At 45.3% G+C, this 27,389-nt stretch overlaps 1 protein-coding gene across 1 annotated transcript in view; it reads right to left on the bottom strand.

Moving 5' to 3' along the window:
- The window catches only part of SMAP2 (small ArfGAP2), a 53,987-nt gene extending 29,429 nt beyond the window's left edge, over positions 1-24,558 (bottom strand). Inside the window, exon 1 of the mRNA XM_032227876.1 lies at positions 23,395-24,558. Coding sequence (XP_032083767.1) covers positions 23,395-23,497 — 103 coding nt within the window. The 5' untranslated portion in view covers positions 23,498-24,558. The remainder of the gene's footprint in view (positions 1-23,394) is intronic.
- Between the last annotated feature and the right edge of the window lie 2,831 nt (positions 24,559-27,389).

Below are 27,389 nucleotides of genomic sequence, written 5' to 3'. Positions count from 1 at the left end.
AGTATAACATAAAAAGCTCAGGATTTTAAAGTGAAGAGCGAGATCCTAATTTTATGGAATTTGGGCTTGGGAGGAATGGAGAGGAGAAACGAAGGGTAGGAAGATGAGTAGCGAAAGTATGATTAGATTGCTCTGTATTTGAAGATAAATTGATTTTTGTATAAACTAATATTTGAATATAAGGTTAAGAAAGGCTATCTGGAGAGTCTACAGGAAGATGGGGGTAAATATCAAAGAAGTAAGGGACGAGGACAAAATATAAATGGAATGATTTATATTGTTTAAATTTTAAGAATGATGGGAGGCTGAGCATAATGCAAAAGATTTTTAAATTTTTTTTTTATTTACTTTTTCGTTTGTTTTTTTTCGGAGTGTTCTTTTTTATTTTATTTTTATTATTATTTTTAATAAGATATTTTAGAAGGTGAATGGTATTGAACTGTGCCGGGTGTGGGACCTGGGAAGTCGGAGGGGATTAGGGAGGGGGGTTCATTGGGGGTGGGTGGGTGGGTGGAGATATAGTTTCAATACATAGAATAAGAAGAATACACTTGTATACTGTTGATCCTTATCTTTTCTTTTTATTTTTCTCTTTTTTTTCTTTTTATTTTTTTTTTATTCTTTTCTTTTTAGCGAAATTTTTAGTAACTGAATAGATTAAGGAAGAGAGAAATGCACCATAGTGAGAAGTAGAGGAAAGGAAGAGGGAGAAGTAAGGAGGGAGGAAGAGGGGAATGTAAGGAGGATGAGAGGGGAAGGAGGGTGAGGAAGGCGAGAAAAGATAGGAGGGGAAAGGGAAGTAAGAGGGGTGATCGTTGGAGGGAGAAAGGAAAGTTGGAGGGGGAGAAGAAGGGGTGTATGAAAGTGATAGGTTGGGTTTATGATGAGTTGTGTTTAGGTTGGGGTTTTTCTTTTCTTATTATCATATTATTATTATTGCAAATATTCAGTATATAAGTGAATGTACAAAATTGAAAATGAAAATGAATAAAACATTTAAACTAAAAAAAAAAAAAAAAAAAAAAAAAAAGCCACCCAGAAATCCAAGGTCTTCCTTTGGCGGCAGTCGAATGGCACAGCGTTTTGCATTTATTTCACCATCTCTCATTGTAAACGGGAGAGCCTGACCTGTCAATGAGCCTGCTGAAAGCCAATTTATTTGTACTGTATTTATGAAAACCCAGCCTTGTTTCTGTCAGAAGTCCAGATTCCGTCAATTCAGTCTCTGCTAAAATCCCAGGCAGATTCTGTTCCAAGAGAAAATGGCATTCCCGCTTTAGATCGGCATGTGGGTTTCATGAAGGCTTTCTGACATCTCCCAAATGCATTTTATAAGCCAGTTACCATAGCAACCAGCAGTCGTTGCATTGTTTAAAAAAATAAATTGAAAGTTCAGTTTTCTGTAGCAAAAAGCTGTCTTTCTTGTACACAAACCGGCAGGCTCTGATTTTGTAATTCAACATAGGTGCTTGTGCCACGAACCAAACATAAAAAAGTGCAAGAAATGCCATTGTCCATCTGTAGGTAATTTAAGTGTGCTGGCCTCTAAGTGGTAAAAAAAGAAGTCTTGATTAAGGCATCAAATGATTTTTTACCAATACAATATTTAAAACACATGGACGTTCAGAATTAGTTGACTTCTATAATTGCTTGGAATTGTAGACAATGCTTGGAATTAGGCTTCTACAATTGTTTCTAGAGTGCCAGTTTGGTCTAGTGCCGTGATGGCGAACATGCCACAGGTTGCACATGGAACCCTCTCTGCGGGCACACAAGCCATCACCCAATAAAGCCAGCTCTACCGCACATACGCGTACGCCTCCCACCAGCCAGCTTATTTTCTGGTCTATGCCACGCATGCAGGAGATGCGTGTACATGCACAGGGGGAGGAGGGAGCATGGGAGAATGCAGCACACTCCCCCTGCTCCATTTCTTTTTGCCAGGAGGCTACTGGAAGGGAGCCCGGGGCAGTCCGTTTTTGCCCTCCCAGAGTCTTGAGGAAAGCCTCTGGAGTCTGGAGAGGTTGAAAACGCCCTCTCCCGCCCTCACCATGGTGCAGGAGGGAGGATGCATTGCATTGTTGGCATGCATGTACACACGATAGCATACACACACGTGATTTTGGCACATGAGGAGAAAAAGGTTAGCCATCACTGGTCTAGTGATTAAACCATCAGGTTAGGAACTGGGAGACTGTGAGTTCTACTCCTCCCTTGGCATGAAGCCAGTTGAGTGACCTTGGGCCAGTCACTTTTTCTCAGCCCTAGGAAGGAGGCAATGGCAAACCATTTCTGAAAAACCTTGCCTTTAACTGAAATACTGAAATTCTCAATATTTCTCAATTACTACTGTTTGTTAAGGCTACTATCAAATTTAACACTGATCCAGACAAACATATTTAGCCATGTCTTCCAAATTGCCATTTGAAAGTTGGAGAGGAACACAGCTTGCTGCAGAAATACAGAGCTAAAGTATTGCCCGGAAATAGCATTGCAGCCTTGGCACCAAAATGTTCAGTTACTCTTGAGATAGAAGCTAACTAAATTGACAAATAGGCTTTCAAGAAGCTTGTTTATGTTCACTCCAAATATATTTCAGTGTTGGAATAACTCTTTGTCTGATATCCCCTCAGCACGACTCAGTCAACAAAATGGGCTCTATTCACGAATTCTTAACTTCTCTTTACAAACTGTAGTTTGCTAAAATAAAACAATGTAGGAAGCTGGCTTGCTGTAAAGCAATGGTTTCTACTGTCACTTTTCTTGCAAAAAAGCTTCTATGAATTGTATCATTTCTACTCTTGGCAAGGAGAAATGGAAAGTGAAAAAGAGGAGAAAGTAGAGAAAATTCTTGTTTGTTTGTGGCTCCAAGTATGTTTATGTACTGGTAACTTTTTGTTGTTTTGTGTATTTTTGTACTGCTTGCATGGGTTTCATCTAATATTTTAAGGGGAGCAAGGTGTATACCAGTGGTGGGATTCAAAATTTTGTACTACTGGTTCTGTGGGCGTGGCTTGGTGGGCATGGCATGGCTTGGTAGACATGGCAAGGGAAAGATACTATAAAATTCTCATTTCTTCCCAATCAGCTGGGACTTGGGAGGCAGAGAATAGATGGGGGTGGGGGACAGTCAGAGGGGGTATTTGCTAGTGCTACGAACTACTCAAAATTTCTGCTACCGGTTCTCCAGAAATGGTCAGAACCTGCTGAATACCACTTCTGGTGTATACCTTACGTCTGCCTGTATTATTAAGGCAGGCATTTTTCTGCACATGTATCTGCGGATTTTTTGTTTTCTGTTTTGAAAAATCTCACTGTATGGTAGCTGTTTTATTATAATACCCATTTACACATTCAAAATTACAAACAGGGCTCCAGCAATCCAAATGGTAATTTTATCTTGTTCGGATGAATCCATAATTTCAAACGCATAGATCCAATCTTAAGGGCTATATCTGCCCCAAAACAAATTTTACCCAAACCAATGTTAAGGTTTCCATTTGTCATGTAATTCTCAGGGCACTTTCATATCCATCTATGACAGCTCAGAAAGATCTGAGGAGGCTTTCTGAAATTAATAGATACCACTTAAGGAGGAATTACATTGTGAACAATTAAGCGATGGAATAGCTTGCCTCCCAGAATTGTGGGTGCTCCATTGCTGGAGGTTTTCAAGAAAAGATTGCACAACCATTTGTCCAGGATTGTATAAGGACTCCTGCCTTGGGTAGGGGTATGGACTAGAAGACCTCAAAGGTCCCTTCCAGACCCATGATTCTATATGCAATATCCAACCCTTTTTCTATAAACCAACAACATACTGTATACATACACAACTCTATACCCTTTAAAAAATGTTCATTTAAAACAGCCTTTTAAAAAATCAGGCAAGGGAGGAGACAAACTTGGGAAGGAACATTTCTGAATTGGATATTGTTCCAATCTTGGTTGGCTATGTCTGAAAGAACATTGGTCTTACCTGAACGTGTCTTTTAAGAGGAAGAGAAGGAGTGGTCACGTGTGGGTATTCTCAAAGCCTGATTGGTCCAAAGACTGAGAGCAAACTCTTAAATACTGGTGCCTTCCAATCCTAGCCCAGTTTCCTCGAAGGCGAACGGTAGAACTGAAAACAACAAACACAACAACAACCCCCCTTCCCGGGAAACACCCGGGCTCTCCCCTTGACCCAAAAGGAAAACCTCAGGGCAGGTCGTGACCACTCCCTCTCTTCCTCTTAAAAGACACATTCAGGTAAGATCAACGTTCTTTTTCCAGAGGAAGAGAGGGAGTGGTCATGTGTAGGACATACCCAAGCTTTAGTCCCAGGGAGGGAGCACAACCGACCCCTAAGGTCCAAGGGGAGCATCGGCAGCCACCCTCTGCAAGACCTTCCGACCAAAGGACGCGTCTGCCGAGGCAAAGGCATCCAGGCGATAATGTCGGATGAAGGGCGTCGGAGAAGCCCAAGTGACTGCTCGACAAATGTCCTCAAAGGGGGCCCTCGTGGCCCATGCTGCTGTGGTCGCGACACTTCTACTAGAATGGGCTGTTATCCCTGATGGGGCTGGACGACCAGCCGCCCCATAGGCCTCCACAATGGCCTGACGCAGCCAACGGCCAATGGTTGCCGAAGACACCCTAGACCCTAACGTTCCTAGCTGGAACGAAACAAACAAGGCTTCCGTCCTACGGATCCCCGCGGTTCGCCGGAGATAAATCCGCAGCACGTGGCGCACGTTCTCCCTATCGTTGGACAGACCTGGACAAAAATCAGGCAGGATGATCTCCTGCACTCTATGGAAAGGAGTGTTTACCTTCGGGAAGAAGGCAGGTTCAAGGCGAAGCACCACCCTGTCCTGGTGAAAATGACAAAGGTTGTCCCTGGAAGACAGGGCGCCCAGTTCTGAAATGCGCCTGGCGGGTGTAACCGCTACCAGAAAAGCCACTTTTAGGGACAACAACCTTAGATGAACAGACCGGATAGGTTCGAAAGGAGGCCCCGTCAAGGCCCTGAGAACTAGGGGAAGATCCCACATAGGGAACCTATGGACGGAGGGAGGCCTGAGATTAGCTGCCCCCTTCAGAAAATGCTTGATCAGGGGAACATGAAAAAGGGAAGAAGAACCCCTCCCCAAGACCGAAGGCAAAGCCGTCACCTGGCGGCGCAAAGTATTCTGTGACAGCCCGTCGTCAAGACCCTTCTGCAGGAAGTCCAAGACATTGGGAATAGTGGCCCTGTCGGGGGAAATGCCAAGAGGGAAACACCACCGGACAAAGGCCGCCCAGGTGGAGTTGCAGATGCGGGTCATCAAAGGACGCCTAGACGCCTCAATGGTACGAATGACTCCGGAGGACAGGTTAGCCCCCCTTAGTATCTGCTGTTCAAGAGCCAGGCGGTCAGATGGAGCCACTGGGGCTCCGGGTGAACCAGGACCCCCTGCTGCAAGACCACCTCCTCCTGCGGAATCCTCCACGGAGGGGCCACCAACAACTGGACTAGGTCCGCAAACCAGGGCCTCCTGGGCCAATAAGGGGCCACCACTATGACTAGTGCCTTCTCCGCTACCACCTTCTTGATGGTCCCCGGGACGAAAGGCGTATAGAAGGCCCGAGGGCCACTCTGTGCCCTCTGAAAACGGGTGAAAAATCGGGGAAGCTGTGAGTTCGCAGGAGAGGCGAACAGATCCACCAGCGGAGTGCCAAACTTCCAACATCCTCCGAAACAACGGATGGAGCTGCCACTCGCCATTGTCCAGAGTCGCCTGGCTCAGCCAATCCGCCTGGTGGTTGGAGAGCCCAGAGATGTGCTCTGACACCAAGGACAACAGGTGCCTCTCCGCCCAGGCGCCCAGCCTCAGAGCCTCCAGTCAGAAAGCTCGAGAATGAGTCCCCCCCTGATATTTTATGTGAGCCTTGATAGCCACATTGTCCGTCAGGAGGAGCACATGACGCTTCTCCACTGAGGTCCAAAAGTGCAGCAGAGACAGGCAGACTGCCTTCAGCTCCAACCAATTTCTGTTGTGGCGGAGATCCGAGGCCGTCCACCTGCCCTGAGCCAATCGGGAACCCACCAGGCCCCCCCAACCAAACAGACTCGCGTCCGTGGTGATGGTCAACCTGTCCGGCTCCCGGAAGCAGCAACCCTGCTGAATGGCCGTGGAGAGCCACCACCCCAGCGAGGACTGGACCCCACCGGGAGGTGGAGAATCCGAAGAGAATTGCTCAATCGCCCCTTCTGGAATGGGATGAGTTCCCACTGGAGGGGCCGAAGGTGGAGTCGGGCCCATGGGACTATCCCTATACAAGAGACCATCTTGCCCAACAACTGCGATAACGTGAGAATCGAAACTAACTGACTTCCACAAACGTTTCCCGTCAGTTGGCGCAGACTGCTCTGGCGCTCCTCAGACAGACGTACCACCCCCGACACGGAGTCTATGACCGTCCCCAAGTGCAGGGGAGAGGTGGCTCTTGGGAAAGTTTACAGAAAATCCTAGATTCTGAAGACTCCGGATGGTGAGCTGAAGGTCCGATATGGCCTGAGGAAGAGACCCCGCCTGAACAAGATTGTCTAAATAACATTGGAGCCGCACCGGGATGGAGCACAGATGAGCCGCCAGAAACTTCATGAACGCCCTGGGGGCCGAGGCCAGCCCGAAGGGAAGAGCCCGGTACTGGTAGTGGCGGGCCCCGTGTGAGAATCTCAGAAACTTGCAATGACCGGGCAGAATTGTAATGTGAAGGTAGGCCTCCGTGAGGTCCACCAAAGCCAAAAAGTCCCCCTTTCGGATGCCCTGAAGGATAGATTTGAGGGAGGACATCCTGAATCGCCTATACACCAGAAAACGGTTCAGGCGGTTGAGGTCCAGAACTGCCCTCCAGCCGCCCGAACTCTTCGGAACCACGAACTGGTTGGAGTAGTGGCCAAGGCCCCGTTCCACTAGGGGAACTGCCTCCAACGCCTGAACATCGAGAAGGTGGGCGATAGCCTGATCCATCAGGCAGCGGCGCTCCAGACTCCGGGATGGAGGGAACGACCTGAAGAGATTCGGAGGGGTGGAGAGAAATTCTAACCTGAGACCATGTCGAACCATGGCCCGGCTTCGCTAACCATGGAAGGAGAGGAAGCCCTATACTGGGCACGGCCCAGACCCCCATGCCTGGAAGAGTGGGAGCTTCTATCCCGCTGGGCAATGCCCTGCAAAATGGCAGCAGAAATAAGCTTTTTAAGACCCTCAGGGAGTTGATCCAAATCCTCTATATCACCCTAAGTAGAACTAGGCCTCCGGGGAGCCAACCTGCATGAAGGGCAGGGTCCCCTAGATGTACCCTCTAAAGGATCTCTTGAAGGGGAGGGAGAGGGAGACCCCCTCCTCCTGGAATAGGAATGAGGCCTGTCGGGAGAGACCGAGGGAGAAGAAGGGCTAAACCCCCTAGGAGAAGAGCATGCAGAGAGAGGCCCGAGAGGGGACCAGGATCTATCCCTGGATGAGGGCCCAGATGACTTGGCCTGCCTCCCTGCCCTGGCAAATGTTTTTTCAATCGCCCTATGCCTCCTGGCCTCCTCCCTGGTGGAGGACCTAGACGAGTGCTGGGCAGTCAAAGAACCCGGGGGGGGGGGAACCCCGGCTCCACCCCTTGCACAAGGCCTTCCCCACCCCTCATTGGGCCCACCACCTGGCCCTGGGGGATCTCTGAATCCTCATCCATTGTTTACTCACATGTCAGTCACATGGAGGAGGATTCCAAGCCTCTGTAGGCCCCACCGGGACCTGGGCCTGCTAGCTCCTGCGCAGAATTAGGCCCGAGCTGCCATAGGCCGAAGCGCGCTCCTCGCGCATGTGGCAGCAAATAAAAATGGCCGCCGAACCCTCCGCACCATGAGGAAGCCAAAGACCAGTCTCAGCAGCTCAGTCGGGCTTCTAGCAACCCGTGCCGCTTCCAGCAAAGTCGGGGGAGGCCACGCGGCATCCAGGCACGCACCTCCCTCCCCCAAAGGCCACTTGCAGAATGCAAAGGTAAAGAAAGAAGTGCGGCAGCTGCCTGGATCGATCGGCGGCTCCGCGGACGGCTTGTGCACACCTCGTGGTGCCACAGTCGCTTCCCTCGGCTTCACAAGCAATTAAAGGTGCCGCTTCAGCAGCTGAATGAGGAGCTGGAACCCCCGTAATCCTGGGGAAAGGGCTGAGGTGCCGGGCCCGCGGGGGGGAGGCAAAATGCCCTACAAGGCCCTCCCCAACCGCCTGAGGCAGAGAACTGTCCCTTGGGGCCGCAGCTGCAAAATTTAGAATTTAGGAAACTTTAAATGCCCAATTAAACCCAATGAAAAATCATATTGGAATAAACAGAAATCCTACCAGAAATATTCTCAACAGTGCTTGGACCAAGAAGACTGAGAGGAAACTGGGCTAGGATTGGAAGGCACCAGTATTTAAAAGTTTGCTCTCAGTCTTTGGACCAATCAGGCTTTGAGAATACCCACACATGACCACTCCCTCTCTTCCTCTGGAAAACAGCTAATATGCTAGTATAGTGATTAATGTGTCCCATTTGAACTGGGAAGGTCCAGGTTCAAATCCACCCTCAGCTATGGAAACTCACTAGGCAATGGGCTGTGAGGATAACCTCGAGGAAGAGCTGCATCCAAGACAATAGGCAGAGTAATCTCAGCTCAAAGCAGAAAAGGAAAACATTTCAATCGTGACCTCCCCTAATTCTTTTTAGGATAAAGGCCAGTGGGGATGCAGATTCAGATCCTGGTGTTGTAGCCATATAATAAAAGTAATGTTAGTGTTAATGATTTTGGTGATTACATCTAGCATTCCTTGAAGGACTGGCATCAGATACTTGTGTACTAGTTGTTATCTCTCAGTGTAATGTACCTCACAAAGTTGTTTTTAAGGGGAACAGTTGGTAGAGAAAGAGATGCATGTTGCCTTCAGCTTCTGGAGGAAAGACGGGTTAAAACTCCAAGGAATTAATAAAGTTGTGCCCCTTGCTTAAGATGTCAAATCTCCTGTGCCCAACGTAATAAAGAAAGAAAAAGAGACAGTTTAACAGATTTAACAGATTAACAGAGTTGGAAGGGACCTTGTAGGTCATCTAGTCTAACCCGCCCTCAAGCAGAAAGACCTTACACCATTTCCGACAAATGGCAATCCAAACTCTTCTTGAAAGCCTCCAATGATGAAGCTCCCACAACTTCCAAAGGCAACTTCTGTTCCATGGGTTGATTGTTCTCACCCGTCAGAAAGTTCCTCCTTGTTTCTAGGTTGAATCTCTCTTTGGTCAGTTTCCATCCATTATTCCTTGTCTGGCCTTCAGGTGCTTTAGAAAATAGCATGATCCCTTCCTCTCTGTGGCAGCCCCTCAAATATTGAAATGCTGTTATCATGTCTCCCCTGGTCCTTCTCTTCACTAGACTAGCCATGCCCAGTTCATGTTTTAGTCTCCAGTCCCCTAATCATCTTTGTTGCTCTTCTCTGCACTTTTTCTAGCGTCTCAACATCTTTTTTATAGTGTAATGACCAAAACTGGATACGGTACTTTAGGTGTGGTCTTACTAAGGCTTTGGGGAGTTGCTAACTTGTAATCACTTCCTAATCTTTTTGAAAAGGAAGTTCCAGTTTCTAAAAACTGTTTTGACTACTGGCTTTCACGATATTCTTAGAAGCTACTTCTATGTCACTCTCTCACATGAACTGAAACCAAAGCCTTGAAATGATTATGGAACTGTTCTTATTGTCCACAATGGAAACAAAGCTAAAACATTTCCACTTCTAGCTGAGTCTGACCTGGAAACAAAATGTAAACATGTTACATTTTGAAAGCACGGAAAACATAAAAGTGTACAAAACAAAACGAAAATAGAAATTTAAGGCAATAGCTTGGATCAGTGACGGCTAACCTTTTGGATGCCGAGTGCCCAAAGCACGCATGCACAACTCCCACACATGTGCGTGCATCCCCCACACATGCGCCCTCACCCATTTTTGGCTTCCAGGTTGGTGTAGAGGGGCTTCCAGGCCCAGAATGGGGTGCGGGGGAGGGGTGGGGAGAAGCACGCACATAAGCGAATCCTCAAAATGAAGGATGCCATAGGATTGCCATCACGGCCTAGACCATCTGAAAACCCCCAATGCAGCTTCCATGAGCTAAAAGGGCCACTGGAATTCTAATGGACATGACTGCACTCAACCACAGTTTGATCCATACAATTGGAAACTGTTGTGTCCATGGGCCATGATGGAATGAAAACCACCAAGTATGGAGAAGTCTGAAGTTGACATCCAGAGGTTTTGATGGTGGCCGGGCTTAGCAAGAACCTAGAAACTTTTCTGATTGGAGTCAAGGTGTTTTAACTTCAAACTCTCAACCTTACTCACAGGAAGTGCTTGATATTACAAAGTGAAATAAAATGTTACGATTAAGTACTGAGAATAAAGATCATAAGGTGGGTTGGTTCGAAGCAAAAACTTTTCTATCTGCTACCAAAAGAGGAATCTTTGTTTAAATAAAAAACTCAACAGACTCTTCATTAAACTCCACTCAACCCCTGCCTGCTATTTAACAGCATCTATCATAGTCCTACAATCTGAACCATTTCATTTGTGTATCTCAGTGCTGAATCTTAGGGGATTCAGTTGTATGTAATCATGTTTCCAGCTGTGATTTTCCCACAAGCACATCTGGTCTTTTTCTACATGCAAAGACTACCTTGACTCAGTTTTACCATGGGCTCCTTGAAAAAACAAAACAAAACATGTTATCCTTTCTCCAGGTCATCACTGGACATTAATGCAACAGGATCTTTGGAATATAACAGGAAAAAAAGAGTACAGGTAGCCATTGACTTATGGCCATAATGAAGCCGGGAACTATGATTGTAAGTTGAGATGGTCATTAAGGGAGCTTGTCGATCAGAAAGGTCGGCAGTTGGGTGGTTTGAATCCCTAGTGCTACGTAATGGAGTGAGCTCCCATTGCTTGTCCCAGCTTCTGCCAACCTAGCAGTTCAAAAGCACGTAAAAATGCAAATAGAAAAAAAGGAACCACCTTTGGTGGGAAGGGAACAGCGTTCCGTGTGGCTTCGACTTTTAGTCATGCAGGCCACATGACCATGTCTTCGGACAGCGCTGGCTCTTCGGCTTTGAAATGGAGATGAACACCGCTTCTAGAGTCAGGAATGACTAGCACATACTGTGTGTGTGAGGAGAACCTTTACCATTACCTTATGCTTGTTAAGTAAACCTGTTTCTTTTAACGGGTGTGTTTTGCTAGAAACCAGAAGTAAAGGCTGGAAACCTACAAATTATATCAAAAACTATGGTCAAATGTGATCACATGACCACAGGGTGTTTTTGTACAGCTTTCAGAATTCTGGACCAAGTCATAAGAAGTTCTAGAGGGGTCTGTCATAACTTCGAACAGTCACTAAGCAACCAGTCGTTAAGCAAAGACTACCTGTAGATAAGGGACGTGTGGCTCAGTGGCTAAGACGCTGAGCTTGTTGATCAGAAGGTGGGTAGTTCAGTGGTTTGAATCCCTAGCGCCGTGTGAGCTCCTGTTATTTGTCCCAGCTTTAGCCAACCTAACAGTTTGAAAGCATGTAAAAATGCAAGTAGAAAATACGGACGTCCTTTGGTGGGAAGATAACAGCGTTCCATGCGCCTTCGGCATTCAGTCATGCAGCCACATGACCACAGAGATACCTTCAGACAGCGCTGGCTCTATGGCTTAAAAATAGAGATGACCACCACCCCCTAGAGTCAGGAACAACTAGCACACATGTGCAAGGGAACCTTTACCTTTATCTGTAGATGTGCTTGAAGCCAGGGAAATAGACTGTTTTTTTTTAACCTAAGCCATCTTCTCTTTCCTGATACAGTCTGACGTTCATGAGTTCTCATTCAACACAACCAACAGCATAATTTAGTGTAACTGGAGTGCAGCTGGACATAAAAGCGACCTTAATTCTCACTTCTTATATATAGCTGCAAATAACTGGGGGCGGGGGGGAATTGCCTCGGTGAATTTACTTTGTTGTAGCACCATGTCAAGTTTTTACCATATTAAGCATGTCGTTGGTTACTAGAGAATCATTTCGGTGGTGCAATCAGCCCAAGCAGGTTCTCACATAGCAGGCAGCAAATTGGCACAAGGGGCATTTCTTTTCTAAGAAAGTTGCCTTCCACGGAGACATGCTTGAAAAATTTACCCCTGATTCAACCATGATTTATTCATTCTTATAAGCAGGTTTGGAAGATGCCTCTTTTTTATTTCTGCCTGTGGGATGATGGAAATATATACAGCAGGACGGACAATTTGCAATCCTAGAACTACTCATTTTCCCAGCTTGGTTTTTCTCAGCCTAATTGGCAGCACCCTGAAAGATATTTTCAAGTCTACCTTTACCTTTCCTGCAGCCTGTTCCAGGGTGGGGGTGGCGATATCAGAAAGAGGAAGGGAGGGAGGAGATGAGTGCAGAGAGTAAGGAGGATGACCTTGATGGAAATATGCAAAAACTGTCAAAGAGGCTGAAACTGTCAGGCCTACAACCGAGAGTGACACATGGTGATTCTTGCAAATTGGGTTCTTTGTGGTGTAACACCTAGAGACAAATGCTCGCCAGAAAATTTATCTCTCTAGTATCTGCATCTACAATATACAGGTAGTCCTCGAATTTATGACTTTTCTTGCCAGAGTTGTTACGTGAACCAATGCATTTGTTAATTTAATCACACGGTTGTTAAGTGAATCTGGATTCCGCATTGATTTTGTTTCTCAGAAAGTTGCAAAAGCTGATCAGTTGGGACATTGGGACACAGCAGCAGTCATAAATATGAACCACTTGCCTAGCATCTGAAATTTGGCCACGTGACCAGGGGGATGCTGAAAGGGTTCTAAGTGTGAAACACGGTCATAAGTCACATTTTTCAGTGCCATAATTTCACTAAATGAATTGTTGCATGTCAAGGACTCCCTGCATTCTGAGAACTATTAGGAACTATTCTTTCCTTCCAAGAAATTAAAAGATGCTTGTTCCTGGGGAGGGAAGCTGTGGCAAATCTAGACAGCATACTAAAAAGCAGAGGCAACAAACAAAAGTACATATAGTTAAGGCTCTGGTTTTCCCAGTTGCAATGGATGGCTGTGAAAGCTGGACCATAAGACAGGCTGAGGGCCAAAGAATGGAGGCCTTTGAACTCTGGAGCTGGAGAAGACTCCTGTGAGACTCCAATCAGTCCTAGAGGAGATCAACCTTCTTTAGAAGGCCAGATCCTGAAGAGGAAATTCAAATACTTTGGCCACCTAATGAGAAGGAAGGACTCACTGGGGAAGAGCCTGATGCTGGGAACGAGGGCAAAAGAAGAAGGGGACAACAGAGAATGAGGTGGCTGGATGGAGTCACCGAAGCAGCAGGCATGAGCTTAAATGGACTCAAGAGGATGGTAGAGGACAGGAAGGCCTGGAGTTGTCCATGGGGTTGCGATCGGTCGGACATGATTTCGCAACTAACAACAATTATTTCCTTCACATATAATATCTGAGCTAAGTTGCTTCTTACTCCTCTGGAATCCTCCCTCCTGAGACTCCACCTCCTCACAACATTTCATCACATCAACCTTGTTTTAAGTCTTGAGAAGTGAGCTAGTACCGGGAAGTGACTCGGGCAGATGCCTTCCTGTTTCACTGTGGAGCAAAAGGGGAAGGAGGAGCAGCCCAGTCAGGAGTTGCGAGATTCTGCTTTAACAACCAATCTATATGAAGCACGTTTTAGCTTTCTGGTGAAATTTGTTTCCTGCTCAGGTCTGTGGGAGGCCGGCAGGCGACAGAGAAAAAGTGTGTATCCCCAACTTTTGCTGTGCCCCCCCCCCTCATTCTTTGCTTCTACCATGTAGTCCAAGCTGCATTACGGATTATCCTCAGCTTGTGACCACAACTGAGAACAGAATTTCAACTGCTAAGCAAGGCGGTTGTTAAGTGCATTGTCCCCAATTCTGTGACTATTTTTTTTGTTGGGTTGTTAAGCAAATCACAGCAGTTGTTAAGCGAATCATATGATTTTCAAGCCAATATGGCTTCCCACATTGACTCTGTTGGAAGCCAGCTGGAAAGGTCGCAAATGGCAATTGAGTGAACTCAGATGCTTAAACACAGGCCGGTTGTCACGTGCCCAAATTTTGTCTTGGGGGTGTGGGTGGCTACAATGGCCTTAAGTGCAAGGACCAATTACAAGTTACTTTTTTTAGTGCCACTGTAACTTTGAACCTACACTAAACGAATGGCTATAAGTCGAGGAGTACCTGTATATTTTCTAGAGAAAAGGAAGGCTGCTTCTGATTACGGCATCCAGAGCACATTTGTCACGAAATAACCTATTACAACACGGCAAATCAGGTCAGACCATTTTCTTTCACTTGGACTTGAGCCATGCAGCAGAGCAAGGCCCCCATGGCTCAATAGGAGACAAAACAATGTCAGAAAAAGAAGCAACTATACACAAGCACTCGCTTTGCAAATCAGTGTCTGTAGATGGAAGCTGATAATTTGCTGTAAAAGTGACTCTCATTAAATATCAGGATTGTTACCTGTCTTCTAAACCAAGAGGTCCCCAAACTCTGGTCTGTAGCCCACTACCAAGCTGTGGCTTATTTGGAATGGGGCTGCGTGAGGGGCTGGCTGGAGCCTGCATGCAGCTCAACTTACATGAGCGGCCGGCCGGTGGGCAATTGTGTGTGTGCTCATTGGCCTGCCGCTCCTGAACGGAGTAGTTCCCTTCTCCCCTGGAACCAGGTCGCCAAGACGCAAAGGTTGGGGACTTGCTGCTCTAAACCAGGGGTCACCAACCTTTCGGACCTCAGGGACCACTAAATTCATAATTTTAAATCTTGCGCACCACTAATATGATCTGCCTAATGACCAGCTGGATGGGCATGACAAGGTGGTCATGTGACTCAGTGGGCATGGCCAACTTGATGTCACTCACGTCGAGGGGTGCCTTGCCGGCCTCTACTCGCCTGCCCACCCAGTCTGCTTAGGGCTCCAACAGGAAGCAGTTGCTGGAGCTAAGCAGCCACCATGAGAAAGAATTGGCAAAACAGCTCAGTTCAAATTGGATCTGACCGAGAAGGAGGCTCAGCAGAAGCACCTCACTGAGGACTACAAGCATAGGTTTTCCAAGCAGAGGGAAGACCTGTGGGAGTGCAAGGCCAGGTATTGGTGACTGGAGGTTCAGCGGGCTGAGATGGTCAGCCAGTTCCAGGCCATGATACAGTCCCACTGGAACGAGGCCCTCCGGCTCTTCACCCCCAGAGGCACTTCCCTCCAGCCTTCGCCCAAAGCCCCACACCAGGAGGCTGAAGCAGACCCTAAGTTGGAATTTCTGCCTTCCTCCAACCCACACAAAAAGACACTGCAACACAAACGTTCATTTCATGTATCCGGCGGAGGGGCTGTAGTTTGAGGACCCTTGATTTAGTGCAATATAAAAAATGCAAATATTTTTTTCTGCGGCCCACCAACATTTTCTCATGAACCACCAGTGGTACATGGAGCACCAGTTGATGACCGCTGCTCTAAACTAACCTTCATCATCATCATCATCCCAATTCATCATCCCAATTCTGCAAGACACATTTGGCCTCACAAGGTTATTGAGGCCCACTGCACTAATCCAGAGATATTATAATCACTTATAATGAGATTATAATGATTATAATCATTATTCACTACCCTAGCACATTTTAGATGGAAAATGCAGCCCTTTCCCAAATAAAGCAGGTCTCTTGATACACAAAAAACCCATCCTATTTCTCGAGATGATACAGACCTAGTGGAGAAGGGACAACATGCCTCTTAACTTCAGCAAAGAAGCTTGTATTTTTTACTCAGAATATCTAGTAGTTTATAGTGATATATCTCAATTGGGAAAAAAATAAAATTATCTATTCTTTTTTTTTAATGGAGAAACATCTGACAGAATTGATGCACAGACTCTATGAGAACAAGCACTAAGCATGCAGCTAACTAACTAATGTCTAATAACTGAGATGTTTATATTTAGGATTTGAAGCAGCTTGTATTCTCGGCCTTCCTCAAGAGATGCATTAGGGAAGGATTGACCTGGACTCAAGTTGATCCTCTGATCAACACACACAGAGGCAAAACATATACACAGAATGAGGATGCAACACAAAGGGGAGAGATTTCTCAGAAAAAGATGAGTAACACAGTACAAATTTGTGGTCAGGGGAAAAAATCTTTCCATATAAAAGTCTTTCCAGTTAAGTATAAAATGAAAGAGAAGTGGGTTTATAACAGCTCTTATTCTGAGAATCCATACATGGAACAACAGAAAAGAAAGCATTACAGAAAAGACAATTAAAAGACACAATTGGATAGGTGTAAAAAAAAAAAAAACAGGGAATATAATAGTTTTCTCTCTCCATCTATGGGAAGAAAGAGGAGACGGCACCCAACCTCAGGCACAGATCTTTGCCATCTTGAAGAAGTGGCAGGTGTGTCAGCCATGCCTCTCTAGCAACTGAATCTCCAGGTACCAGGGAAAACAGAGGGCATCCCACTGAGTAAATACTCATTACCCATAACGTGTCTTATATTTAACTCTCCCACATGAACTGAAACCGAAATGGTTGACTGATACGAGGTGAAATGGTTACTGAACTGTTATTGTCCACAACTGAAAAAAAAAAAAAGCAAAATAATTTCCCTAACAGCTGAGCAAAATGGCCTGTTTGTTCACCATTCGTTTAGTGACAGTTCAAAGTTATCATACTTACAATCATCTTCACGTCCCTACAATCGCATGATCAAAATTTGGGGGCTTGGCAACTGGCATATATTCAGGACAGTTGCAGTGTCCTGGGCTCATGTGATTGCCATTTGTGACTTTCAACAAGCACTCAATGGAGGAAGCCAGATTTGCTTGAACAATTTTGTGAACAACCGCCACCAAAGGGGTTGCAAAATTATGTGTCTCACTTAACAACCACTTCATTTAGTAATGGGACGCTCCAAGTCCAATTGTGGCTGTGAGCTGAAGACTGCCTGTTTATTTATCAGAACAAACAAGTTTTTCAGATTCTGAAGTCATATAGGAATCCATCCAATTTACCAAAATTTCATGAAAGATGCAAAATAAACCATAATATAAGGAATAAACTTTGAAACACTAAAGAGGAGTTTAAAAAGACAGAGTACATTCAAATTAGATTAGGTAGTCCTCGACCTGCAACCATTTGTTTAGTGACAACAGCACTGAAAAAGCCACTAAATGACTGTTTTGTACACTTATGACTATTACCACATCCCCATGGTCACATGATCAAAATCCAGACATTTGGCTACTGGCAGGTATTTATGACAGTTGCAATGTCTGGAGATCGTGTGGTCCCCTTTTGAGACAAGCGAAGCCAATGGGGAAGCCAGATTCACTTAACAATCAGGTTACTAACTCAACAACTGCAGTGATTCACCTAACAACTGTGACAAGAAAGATTGTAAAATTGGGCAAGACTCACTAAACAACTATCTTGCTTAGCAATCAATGGAAAGCTTTTGCCTAATCTTATCAACCAGTAAATATGAGATATGACAAGGGAAGGTAACACTTAATGTTTGCCAATGAAAAGAATATCTAAATCATGCCTGCTTCCAGGCATATCCTTCTCCAGCCCAATTATCAGACATGAAATCATTTCAATGTAAAAAAAAAAGATGCTGGCAACTGTTTCATTGATGATTACAAGGAAAACGAAGGATGGTTCAAGATAGTACCCAAGTATTTTTTCCCCAACTCTCCTTCCAATTTCCCCCCCTCTTCCCTTCAATCATGTCTGATTATCAGAGACTGCCTAGAAAGCAGTGGTGGGATTCAAAAATTTTTATTGCTGGTTCTGGGGCATGGGTTACTACAAAATCCCCATTCCCTCCCGATCAGCTGGGACTCGGGAGGCAGACAATACAGTAGATGGGGGGCGGGACCAGTCAGAGGTGGTATTTGCCGGTTCTCCGAACTACTCAAAATTTCTGCTACAGGTTTTCCAGAACTGGTCAGAACCTGCTAAAGACCATCTCTGCTGGAAAGCCCTTCATGTTTTCTTGGTAAGATTTTCCAGAAATGTTTTGCCACTGTCTCCTTCCTAGGGCTGAGAGAGTGATTGGCCCCCGGTGGGACTAGAATTCATAATTCCTGGTTTCTAAGCCTGATGCCTTTAGCAGGTAAAATACCAAACTGGCTCTCAAAACATAAACTCTGAAAACTATCTTTATATTAGCAAAGGGCTGTAATGTAGCAGGAGTTTGGATTTCTGCAGTTTCCACTGTGAACTAATTGATGTGGAATGGAGGAAACATGTCATATTTTATATCAACATTATATAATTTTCCAACTGAAGTTTAATGATTAACTCTTTAACCCAGATGTTTTCAAATCTCATGAAATGGACTACAAGGATATCCAGAACAATGCAACCGTTTACAGAGTATTTGAGGTGACAAACTCTGGCTACCGGAAGTATTGGCTAAGCTGTTCAGTTTCACTATTATTGTGCAACTAGAAACAAACAAATCCACTTGATGGATCCCTGGAATGCTCAAAACTCATTGCAAAGAATCGCTGATAAACCAACCTAAGAAATCAAAACTTCAATGACCTCCCTCTCCCCCCACCACCTCTCTCTGTCATTCTTGACTGGGTCAGAACTACCTTAAAGGACTCAACACCGTAGGTTATATTTAGCTAATATTGTTCTTTTTATTATTTCCCATTTAATTTAATTTTAATGTAAAATATGCATCTGAGATAAAGTACCATATAAATTGTTTAATTAAATGGATAAAACATATCCAAAGAAACGGCCCTGTTCTAAAGGAATTATAAAAACAAAGCTTATAACATAAAACTCAAAAACATTTATTGGAGCTTATTCTAAATTGTTAGTGAAAGACTAGCGATACTCAGAAATCATTTTATTTGATTAAATTAATGCAGAATTTAAACAGGACAATTTGCATGCTGTAATTGGAATGGCGCTAGTACTTAAATGTACTGCAGATATTATCCCTAAGGAAAAATGGAATAAGATGTTTTATACTGGCATTTTATTCCTCCACCATTTGCTAAAACAAATACAACAACTCAAAATACATAATAACCAAGTTGGAAGGGACTTTGGAGGTCTTCTAGTCTAACCCCCTGTCCAAGCAGGAAACCTGGCCTATTTCATTCCGTACAAGTGGCTATCCAATCTCTTCTTTAAAATCTCCAGTGATGGAGCATCCACAATTTCTGAAGGCAAGCTGGTCCATTGATTAATTGTTCTCAGTATCAGTAAATTTCTCCTTAGTTCTACGTTGGGCCTCTCTGGTAAGTTTCTGTTTGTTACTTCTGGTCTTCCTCTCAGGTGCTTTTTTTAAAAAGAAAACTCATTTTCTTAAAGAAGAATTGAAAATACATAATTGTTTCATATTTGGTGGCAATGCTGTAGAGTTCAAAAATTCTGGAAGATGATTTATCATAATTTTCTTTAAGTTAAATTCTCTTTCCAACCAGCTTTTTTTCTATTAAATATTACCAAAACTTATATTCTCATGAAGAATGATAATAAGCTGATTTTTTATATGTTAACATTGACCCAGATGCTGTATGCTCACATATACTCCCCTCTGCAGCAAAATGGCAAATTAAGTTATAGAATAGACACAACGTAAAAATAAAGCAAAAAGATACAATATTTGAATAGGAAAGTTGATACAGAATTTAATTTAACTTGAACATTATTCATGAATAATTCTGCATATGGACTTGTACCACCTCTGGGTTTGAATTTCTCTTAACATAAGACTTTTAATGCCTATGTTTTTCTAAATAAGGGTAGATTTTTTTGGCTTAGACTAAATTTTTATCTATGATTCACAGTATACATTCTTTGATGGGTATTTGTTGCATGTTTACTCAATTTTAATATTGTTCTATAGTTTTAAATATAGGATATTTTAATATCCAACACTATACTTTGAATTTTTCCCCTCCAATTCATCATTCTCCATTAAATTATTTAAGAACATTGACCCCACCTTCAGCTTGAACATGGATAGGTAGGTGCTTTCATAGCTGACTGATTTACCATTTACCATATCTTTATTTTTATTCACTCTTCTGCTGGTAAATCACTTTTTAAAAAGTTTTTGTTTGTTTTCCAGTGTTCCTTGATTATGCTCTTAAATATCTGCTGCGAAAAAAGTATAATTTGTACACTCTGGATAGTTTGGATTTAAAATTATGACCTATTTTTATTTCTCATTTTAATAACATAGACAGTTTTACATTAAATTAAAAGTGCAATTCCAGACCCACTATGGTTTTAAAATAAACTTCAGGAAATATTTAGAAAGCATTTCTAGCTAAGTGTCACAAAAGCAAGTTAAAGTTTGGCTTCCCAGGGAAGCATGATAGAAATTCGGTCTAAGGGAGAGATGGACCAGGGTTGACATGATAGCAGTTTTCCAATTTTTGAGGGGCTGTGACAGACAAAAGGGGGTTCACCTATTCTCCAAAGCACCTGAGGGAAGGACAAGAAATAAGGGATGGATGTTTATCAAAGAGTGATCCAACCTAGAATTAAGGAGGAATTTCATGGCAGTTAGAACAATTAATCAGAGGAATGGCTGGCTTCTGGAAGTTGGGAGGGTTCATCACTGGAGGTTTTTAAGAAGAAACCAGACAGCCATTCCTCCCGAATGCTATAGGGCCATGATGGTGAAGCGCCCCCTCTGTGGGCACATGAGCCGTTGGCCCAGCTCACCTCTGCCGCACATGCATGCGCTCCTCCCACGGGCCTTCAGGTCTCTGCCACATATGGTCTTCAGGTCTCTGCCACATATGCGCAAGGGGCAGGGGCATATGGGTGTGCATGCACAGGGGGGGGCAAATGTGGGGCCATGCACGGATGGCATTTTGGGGGTTCATGCATGCATTTGTGTGCGCGCTTTGGGCACTCGGTCCGGAAAAGGTTAGCCATCTCTGCTATAGGGTCTCCTGCTTGCGCAGAACACTTCCAACTCTGCTATTCTATATTCTGCAAATATCATCCAACCTTCCAGCAGAGGAAGGCTAGAATAGTCAGCACCACAAATACACAGGAAAACATCCAAACGAAGTCAAGAAACTTTTTTCCAGGAATGGAACCCTTTGATAAAAAGAACAGGAAGAGGAAGATGGAATGGCAAATGAGCCATCAAAAAGGCAAAACAAAGCATTCCGCAATGCTGGCATTTAGAGTCTCTCTAGTACTGTAGTGCTGACCTATCCATAAAGAAATCTGCCTTTTTTAAAAACAAAATTATTCCTTTAATGAGGTAATATAAGCTTATCCCTACCAGAAACTAAAATCTGGTATCTCTTGTACCTAATCCTGCAATTCAACTACTAAAGCTATTTGCTCTACCATTTGCAACCTATTGTAGGAGGAAAGCCTATAGTAGCAAAACAAAAAACAAAACAAACAAAAAAAAAACAAAAAAAAAGAAGAAGTCTGGGACAGCATCTTTTCTAACAAATTTTTATTCAATTATTAAAAGGCTAAAGCTTTGGTGAGCCTTGGCTCATCTTATCAGATGGCTAGAGTATCTATGAGGTATGCTAGAAGACACACACAGTTACTGAATTCCTATGTACGCCTATCTCAAGCATTTGACTCTACATAATCACAACCTGTATCTACAATCCATTTATGCATCTCATAAAGTGAGCTGCAGCTCAAAAGAAAAACTTAGGTGGTTTAATAACATTTGCTGGCTGGTTGAAACAGGAGCTACTAGATTTTTTCTAGATCATTTGAAACCTAGCAACTGATAACAAGAAAATGGCCCTGAAGAGAGTAGGAAGTTTATTTGTTTCTCCCCAGTTCCCTTTTAGGACAAAAGATGAAAACAGCATTATATGGGGAGCCAGAGATATATATTGTGGAAGTTTAGTTAAAAATTGACTTAAGGTAAGACTTAAAACCAATTATTTGCCATGTTCAAAAGCAGGTATTGCTTTGTAAACTGAATTCATAGAGTTTGCATAGTGTTTTTAATGTGCTACTTGACTTCCAAGTAAGTGTGCTTGAATATACATTTAATTTTACTGGACTTTGAACTGCTGTACGTCACCTATATTTTTCTTCATAGATGGAAGCAAAAATCTCTGTATTTGGCCTTCTGAGTCACAAACCTGACCATGAGTATGGAGACAAGAGTCACTAGCAAGGAGCAGGTGCGCCTCCCTAAACAGTAAATGCAAAAGCAAGCCATCACCAGCCAACTCAAGCAAACAAGCCAATATATGCAAGAAGCAAAATAAACCAACCAACTAACAAACAACAACATTCCATTCTTCAAATGTTTCATTCTTCTGACCCTGGGGTAGAGCAATTATATCATGACTAAACTCTTCTGACGCATCTTCTAAAAAACTGCTTAGGGTCAGTATCTTTAATTGGCCTTCCTGAGACTTTCTTCATATACATTTTGAAAATCACAATTAGTTTGAAAACAATAAAGCCAACCCTTTTTAGGTGTAAAGTTTCCCAACTTGCCTGCAACCATATCAACTAGAAAAGTATGCCATTTCTGGATAGGAAGCTGGATTTTTTTTAAAGCAAAGACAGACAGCTATAGGCAAAAAAAAAAGTTTGAAACCCAAAGCTGATTTTGCTTTTTGATTGAATCAAATATTTGCTACCTTCAACCTACCCATTTCTTTTCTGATGCTTCTCTACATGTGAACCAAAGGTAAACCCAAGTATTCAATTCCAATTTGCTTTCTCTGGGTAGAATACCTGTAACCATGACTGCTGCCAACTTTTGACGGCATTATGTAAGAAACTGCAAGCAAGCATCCCCTAAATTACAAACAGGTTCCTTCAGGAAAGCCAGCAACCTTCCTATTTCGCTGCCCGCTCTAATTCTCAACCCCAACCTGCCCAGCCACAGATCCTTCACAGCAAATATTTCCCAGGAAGGAACCTGCATTGCATACTATTGCAGTAGAGGTTTGGAACAGACCTTGACTGGGTCTGAAATGCACAACGCTTGCTGGCGGCTAGAACCAACGCTACGGTGCTGCTTATACAAAGCAAAAGCTTACCTGTGTGGGAGTTTGCGTTATTTCTTGCTACTGGCAAATGCTCACCTTTTAACACACAAAAAATATGCCAGCCAGTATACATACACATGCTCAGTCACCTCTATCTTTCTATAGGGAAGACCATATTCAAGGACCATTCTGGCCCCAAAGACAGTCAGATACATACACACACACACACACACACACACACACACCAAACACACATGCCACACTCCAACATTTACAAACCACGCAGGTTACCTTTTGCCTGACAGTCTGCACAGTATTTGTTCTCTTCTTCCAGCAGCAGGTTGGTAAGGACAGCCTGGTATCTGTCCACATCCCGTACGGATTTCCCTGTCATTGCGGATCAAAGCTGGCTCCGTAGAAGTGGAAAGAAATAAAGGAGGGGGTGGGGGAGATTTAAAGGGAGGAAGACCCTTTCCTTCCTCAGTGCTTGAAAGGAGCCTCTCTGGCCATGCGACTGGGGAGGGAGAGAAGAGCCAAGTGCAGCCACCCAGCCAGGGCTTCCCTACTCCCTCTTCTACATAACCAGGGGCGGCTGACTTGAGAAGATAACCTCCAGGCAGGACTTCCTCTTTCGTTCTCAGCAGATACCCTGCTCCACCTCCTCCTCCTTCAAGGTTGTCCCACAGCTTTGAAAGAAGCGTTTCTCCATTTGCCTGGATGTCAATGCCGGACAAGGCACCAGTTGGTTGGCCCAAGGCAGATTGGCAAAGGTTACACCTGCAAAGCCCCCCCTCCCCCGGCAGCTTCTTCTTGGATCCCAGATGGCACGCTGCTTAATCCAGGCACCTTGAGGGCAAGGCCAAAGAGGCCGAGAGCAACCTTGGAGCTGGAGGATGGGGATGCCCACTGTGAGGTGGGGGTGGTCTGCAGGCTCAGGATCTCCCACCCCTTTGGGCTTCTTTTCCAGAAGGACTTAGAGCCCCACCCCCACCCCGGCAAACCCAGGCAGCACCCCTCTTGCTCCCTCCACCCTCCCCCAGGCCTGTGGGGGAACCCCCAAATCAGTGGGGGCTTACCAACAGGGACGTGAGCCCCCTCCCCTTAAGAGAAGCCCCCTTCTGAGACTCCCCAAGTCTTAACTTGGGACCCCAGCCTTTGATCCTCACCCCAGCAGGACAAAAGGAGGAAAGCGACCCCCCCCAAGCAACGAAGGGGTTGCCCCCACACACACCACCTTTCCCTAAATACTGACCCCCCAAGGCAGAGTCCCCCCCTCAAATTGGCCGCTCCCAACCCCCTCCCACAGCCCTTCAGGCACCCCCACCCCAGCCCCGTTTGGTTCAGCCTTGGGGGGGGTCTACATAAAAGAGGAAAGAAGCCTCCCCCACTCTCAACTCCTGTGTGCGGGGGAAGGAAGGAAAGAGAGGGAGAAAGGACGGAGGTGGAAAGAGGAGGAGGAGAAGAAGGGAGGAGCATGAGCGCGCCCGCCCGCCTACCCGCCCGCGTCTCCAAGCAGCGGCCGACGAGAGGCTCCTCCCCACCCTCTTGCCGCCTGGCACCGCCCACAGGCAGGCGCATGCGCCTCTTTCCCCACCTCGCTCTGCTGCGGAACGCGGGCGTGTGGGGAGGGGGAAGTTGAGGGCGTGGTTGCCCGTGAAGGCCCGCCTCCTCCCCTGAGGCGAGAGTGCCCTCCCGCGCCCGCCCGCCCAGCAGCCAAGGAAAGCGAATAGCCAATCGGAAGAGCAGGCGGAGAGCGAGGGACGGAGCGACATAGGCCCGGTGGACCCCTGGCTTGCCGTCTGGCACCGCCCACAGCCAGGCGCAACGCTTCTTCTCTTCTGCGGAACGCGGCCGTAGGGTGGGGGGGGGGGAGGAGGGAAGGGCGTGGCTGCCCGTGAAGACCGCCTCCTTACCTGAGTCGCGCGCCCGCCAGTCAAGAAGAGCGAATAGCCAATCCGAGGAGCAGGAGAGAGAGCGGGGGGCGGGGCGAAATAGGCCCGGCGGGTGACAGGGCGTTAATGGAGGAAAGGATGAATGAAAGAAAGCGAGGCGGGGGCCCGGGGGGCAGCGTAGCGAGGAAAAGCGCGAGATTGGGGCGGGGGTGCTGGAAGGGAAAAGGGAATGAATGAATGAATGAATGAATGAATAGGTCATGCTTGAGAAATGGCTGGATTCTGAGCGCCTGGCCTCTGCAGATACGGCCGGGAAAGCCCCTGCTGGACGGTGCCTCACAGGATGAATGGAAAGCGGCTGATCGCTTGCAGAAGAGCGCTGCCTGGAGGCAAATGAAAACCTCATTTCTGGGAAATTGTATCGGCCGTGAATGATGGGGAATCTGCAGCCCTTCGGAGCAGCGGTATTTCTCAAAACTTCATAGCTTCAGGATAGGGGAGACACGATTAGGGGTATCGTATAGTTGAGGGGCTTCTACGAATGGAATAATAGAGTTGGAAGGGACCTTGGAGGTCTTCTAGTCCAACCCCCTGCTTAGGCAGGAAACCCTAGACCAATTCAGACAAATGGTTGTCCAACATATTTTTAAAAACTTCCAGTGTTGGAGTACCCACAACTTCTGGAGGAAAACCATTCCATTGGTTAAATTGTGTAATTGGATCAGAGAAATCACCGATTGCAGAACCAGCTCTGCGATGACAAACAACCGATCATCGTTTTAGAATTCTTTTTTCCCAATTTCATCTGGAAAGGTTAAAGCTTTGTTCTCTGCAGTTAACTCTGCTGAGATAGGTACAGGTACTACTCCTCTTACGACCACAGTTGAGCCCAAAATGTATGTGGCCGAGTGAGACATTTATTAAGTGAGTTTTGCCTCGTTTTATGGCTTTTCTTGGCCACGTTGGTTTAAGTGAATCGCTGCAGTTGTTAACACTAGTAAGACTATTGTGGAGTGAATCTAGTTTCCCCCTGGACTTTGCTTGTCAAAACGGGATTGTGCAACCCCGGGACACGGCCACCGTCATAAATGTCATAAGACAAAGGGGGTCCAAGTATTTTACAAAACACCAAAAGGCAAGATAAGAAACAATGAATGAAAACTAACCAAGGAGAGAAGCAACCTAGAACGAAGGAGAAATTTTCTAACAGTGAGAGCAATCAACCAATGGAACAACTCAACTTGTTAAGAAGTTGTGGGTGTTCCATTACTCGAGGCATTTCGGAGGAAACGAAAGCCTGAAATGCAGGGGTGAAATTCAGCAGGTTCTGACAGGTTCTGGAGAACCACTAGCGGAAATTTAGAGTAGTTCAGAGAACCGGCAAATGTCACCTCTGGCTGGCCCCAGGAGTGGGGAGGGAATGCGGATTTTGCAGTATCCTCCTCCTGCCACGCCCACCAAGTCATGCGCACAGAACCGGTGGGTTAGTAAAAAAAAATTGAATTTCACCACTGCTGAAATGGTATAGCCGCTATACCGACCGGTTTGCTCATTGGGCTGTTTTTCACCCTCCGGAGGGAGAAAAATGGCCCAACATGCAAACTGGAAGTTTGGGAATTGACTTCCATTGGTTGCCCATTGGACTGTTTTTCTCCCTCCAGTTTGCGCATTGGGCAGTTTTTCGCTCTCCAGAGGCTTTGGGGAAGCCTCTGGAAGGCGAAAAAAGGCGAAAAATCAAGGCCAAAATCATCTGCTGACAGAGCAACGCCTTGCATGCCCCCAGAAATGGCTCTGCGTGCCACATGTGGCATATGTGCCATAGATTCACCATCACTGGTATAGTGTCTCCTGCCTGAGCAGGAGATTGGACTAGATGACCTCCAACTCTTATTATTTCACGTTCTAAGACAGATGGCTTGATTCCCATAATCCCCCAGCCAGCAGATGGCAATACTGTGAAGAAACTGAGAGCAAGCAAAACTTTGCAAGCCCCAATAATAAAATGTGCCCCTTTTAAACAGAAGAATCTTAAAATGGTCGTGGAATTACATTGGGCTACATTTGCCTGATAAGAGAAATCTGCACTCTCAAGATAAACCTGCAACAGCACTGCAAGGAATTTCTATACCTGCTCTGTTGGGGTACCATTAATTTGCCATTTATATAACCTATTTTTTGTGTTGTGCAAACACTAGCACTTTCATTTTGTGGCTACAAATTGCCTGTCAACTCTCAGGCTGCCATCCAGGGGGACCCTGTCCATCACCATGCCCGCTCGGCCATGCTTACATGCCACTAACGCTGCCACGTTGATGTTGCCTCTATGATGTTGATTGAGCCTGTAGCTGCACGTGGCTCTTCTGCTCGGGTGCAACTGCCTACTAGGATGTAACT

Source organism: Thamnophis elegans, chromosome 12 (genome assembly GCF_009769535.1).
Source record: "Thamnophis elegans isolate rThaEle1 chromosome 12, rThaEle1.pri, whole genome shotgun sequence".
Classification (NCBI taxonomy): Eukaryota; Metazoa; Chordata; class Lepidosauria; order Squamata; family Colubridae; genus Thamnophis; species Thamnophis elegans.
Note: the sequence above shows the minus strand (reverse complement) of the source record. Positions and strands in the feature narration are given on the sequence as shown.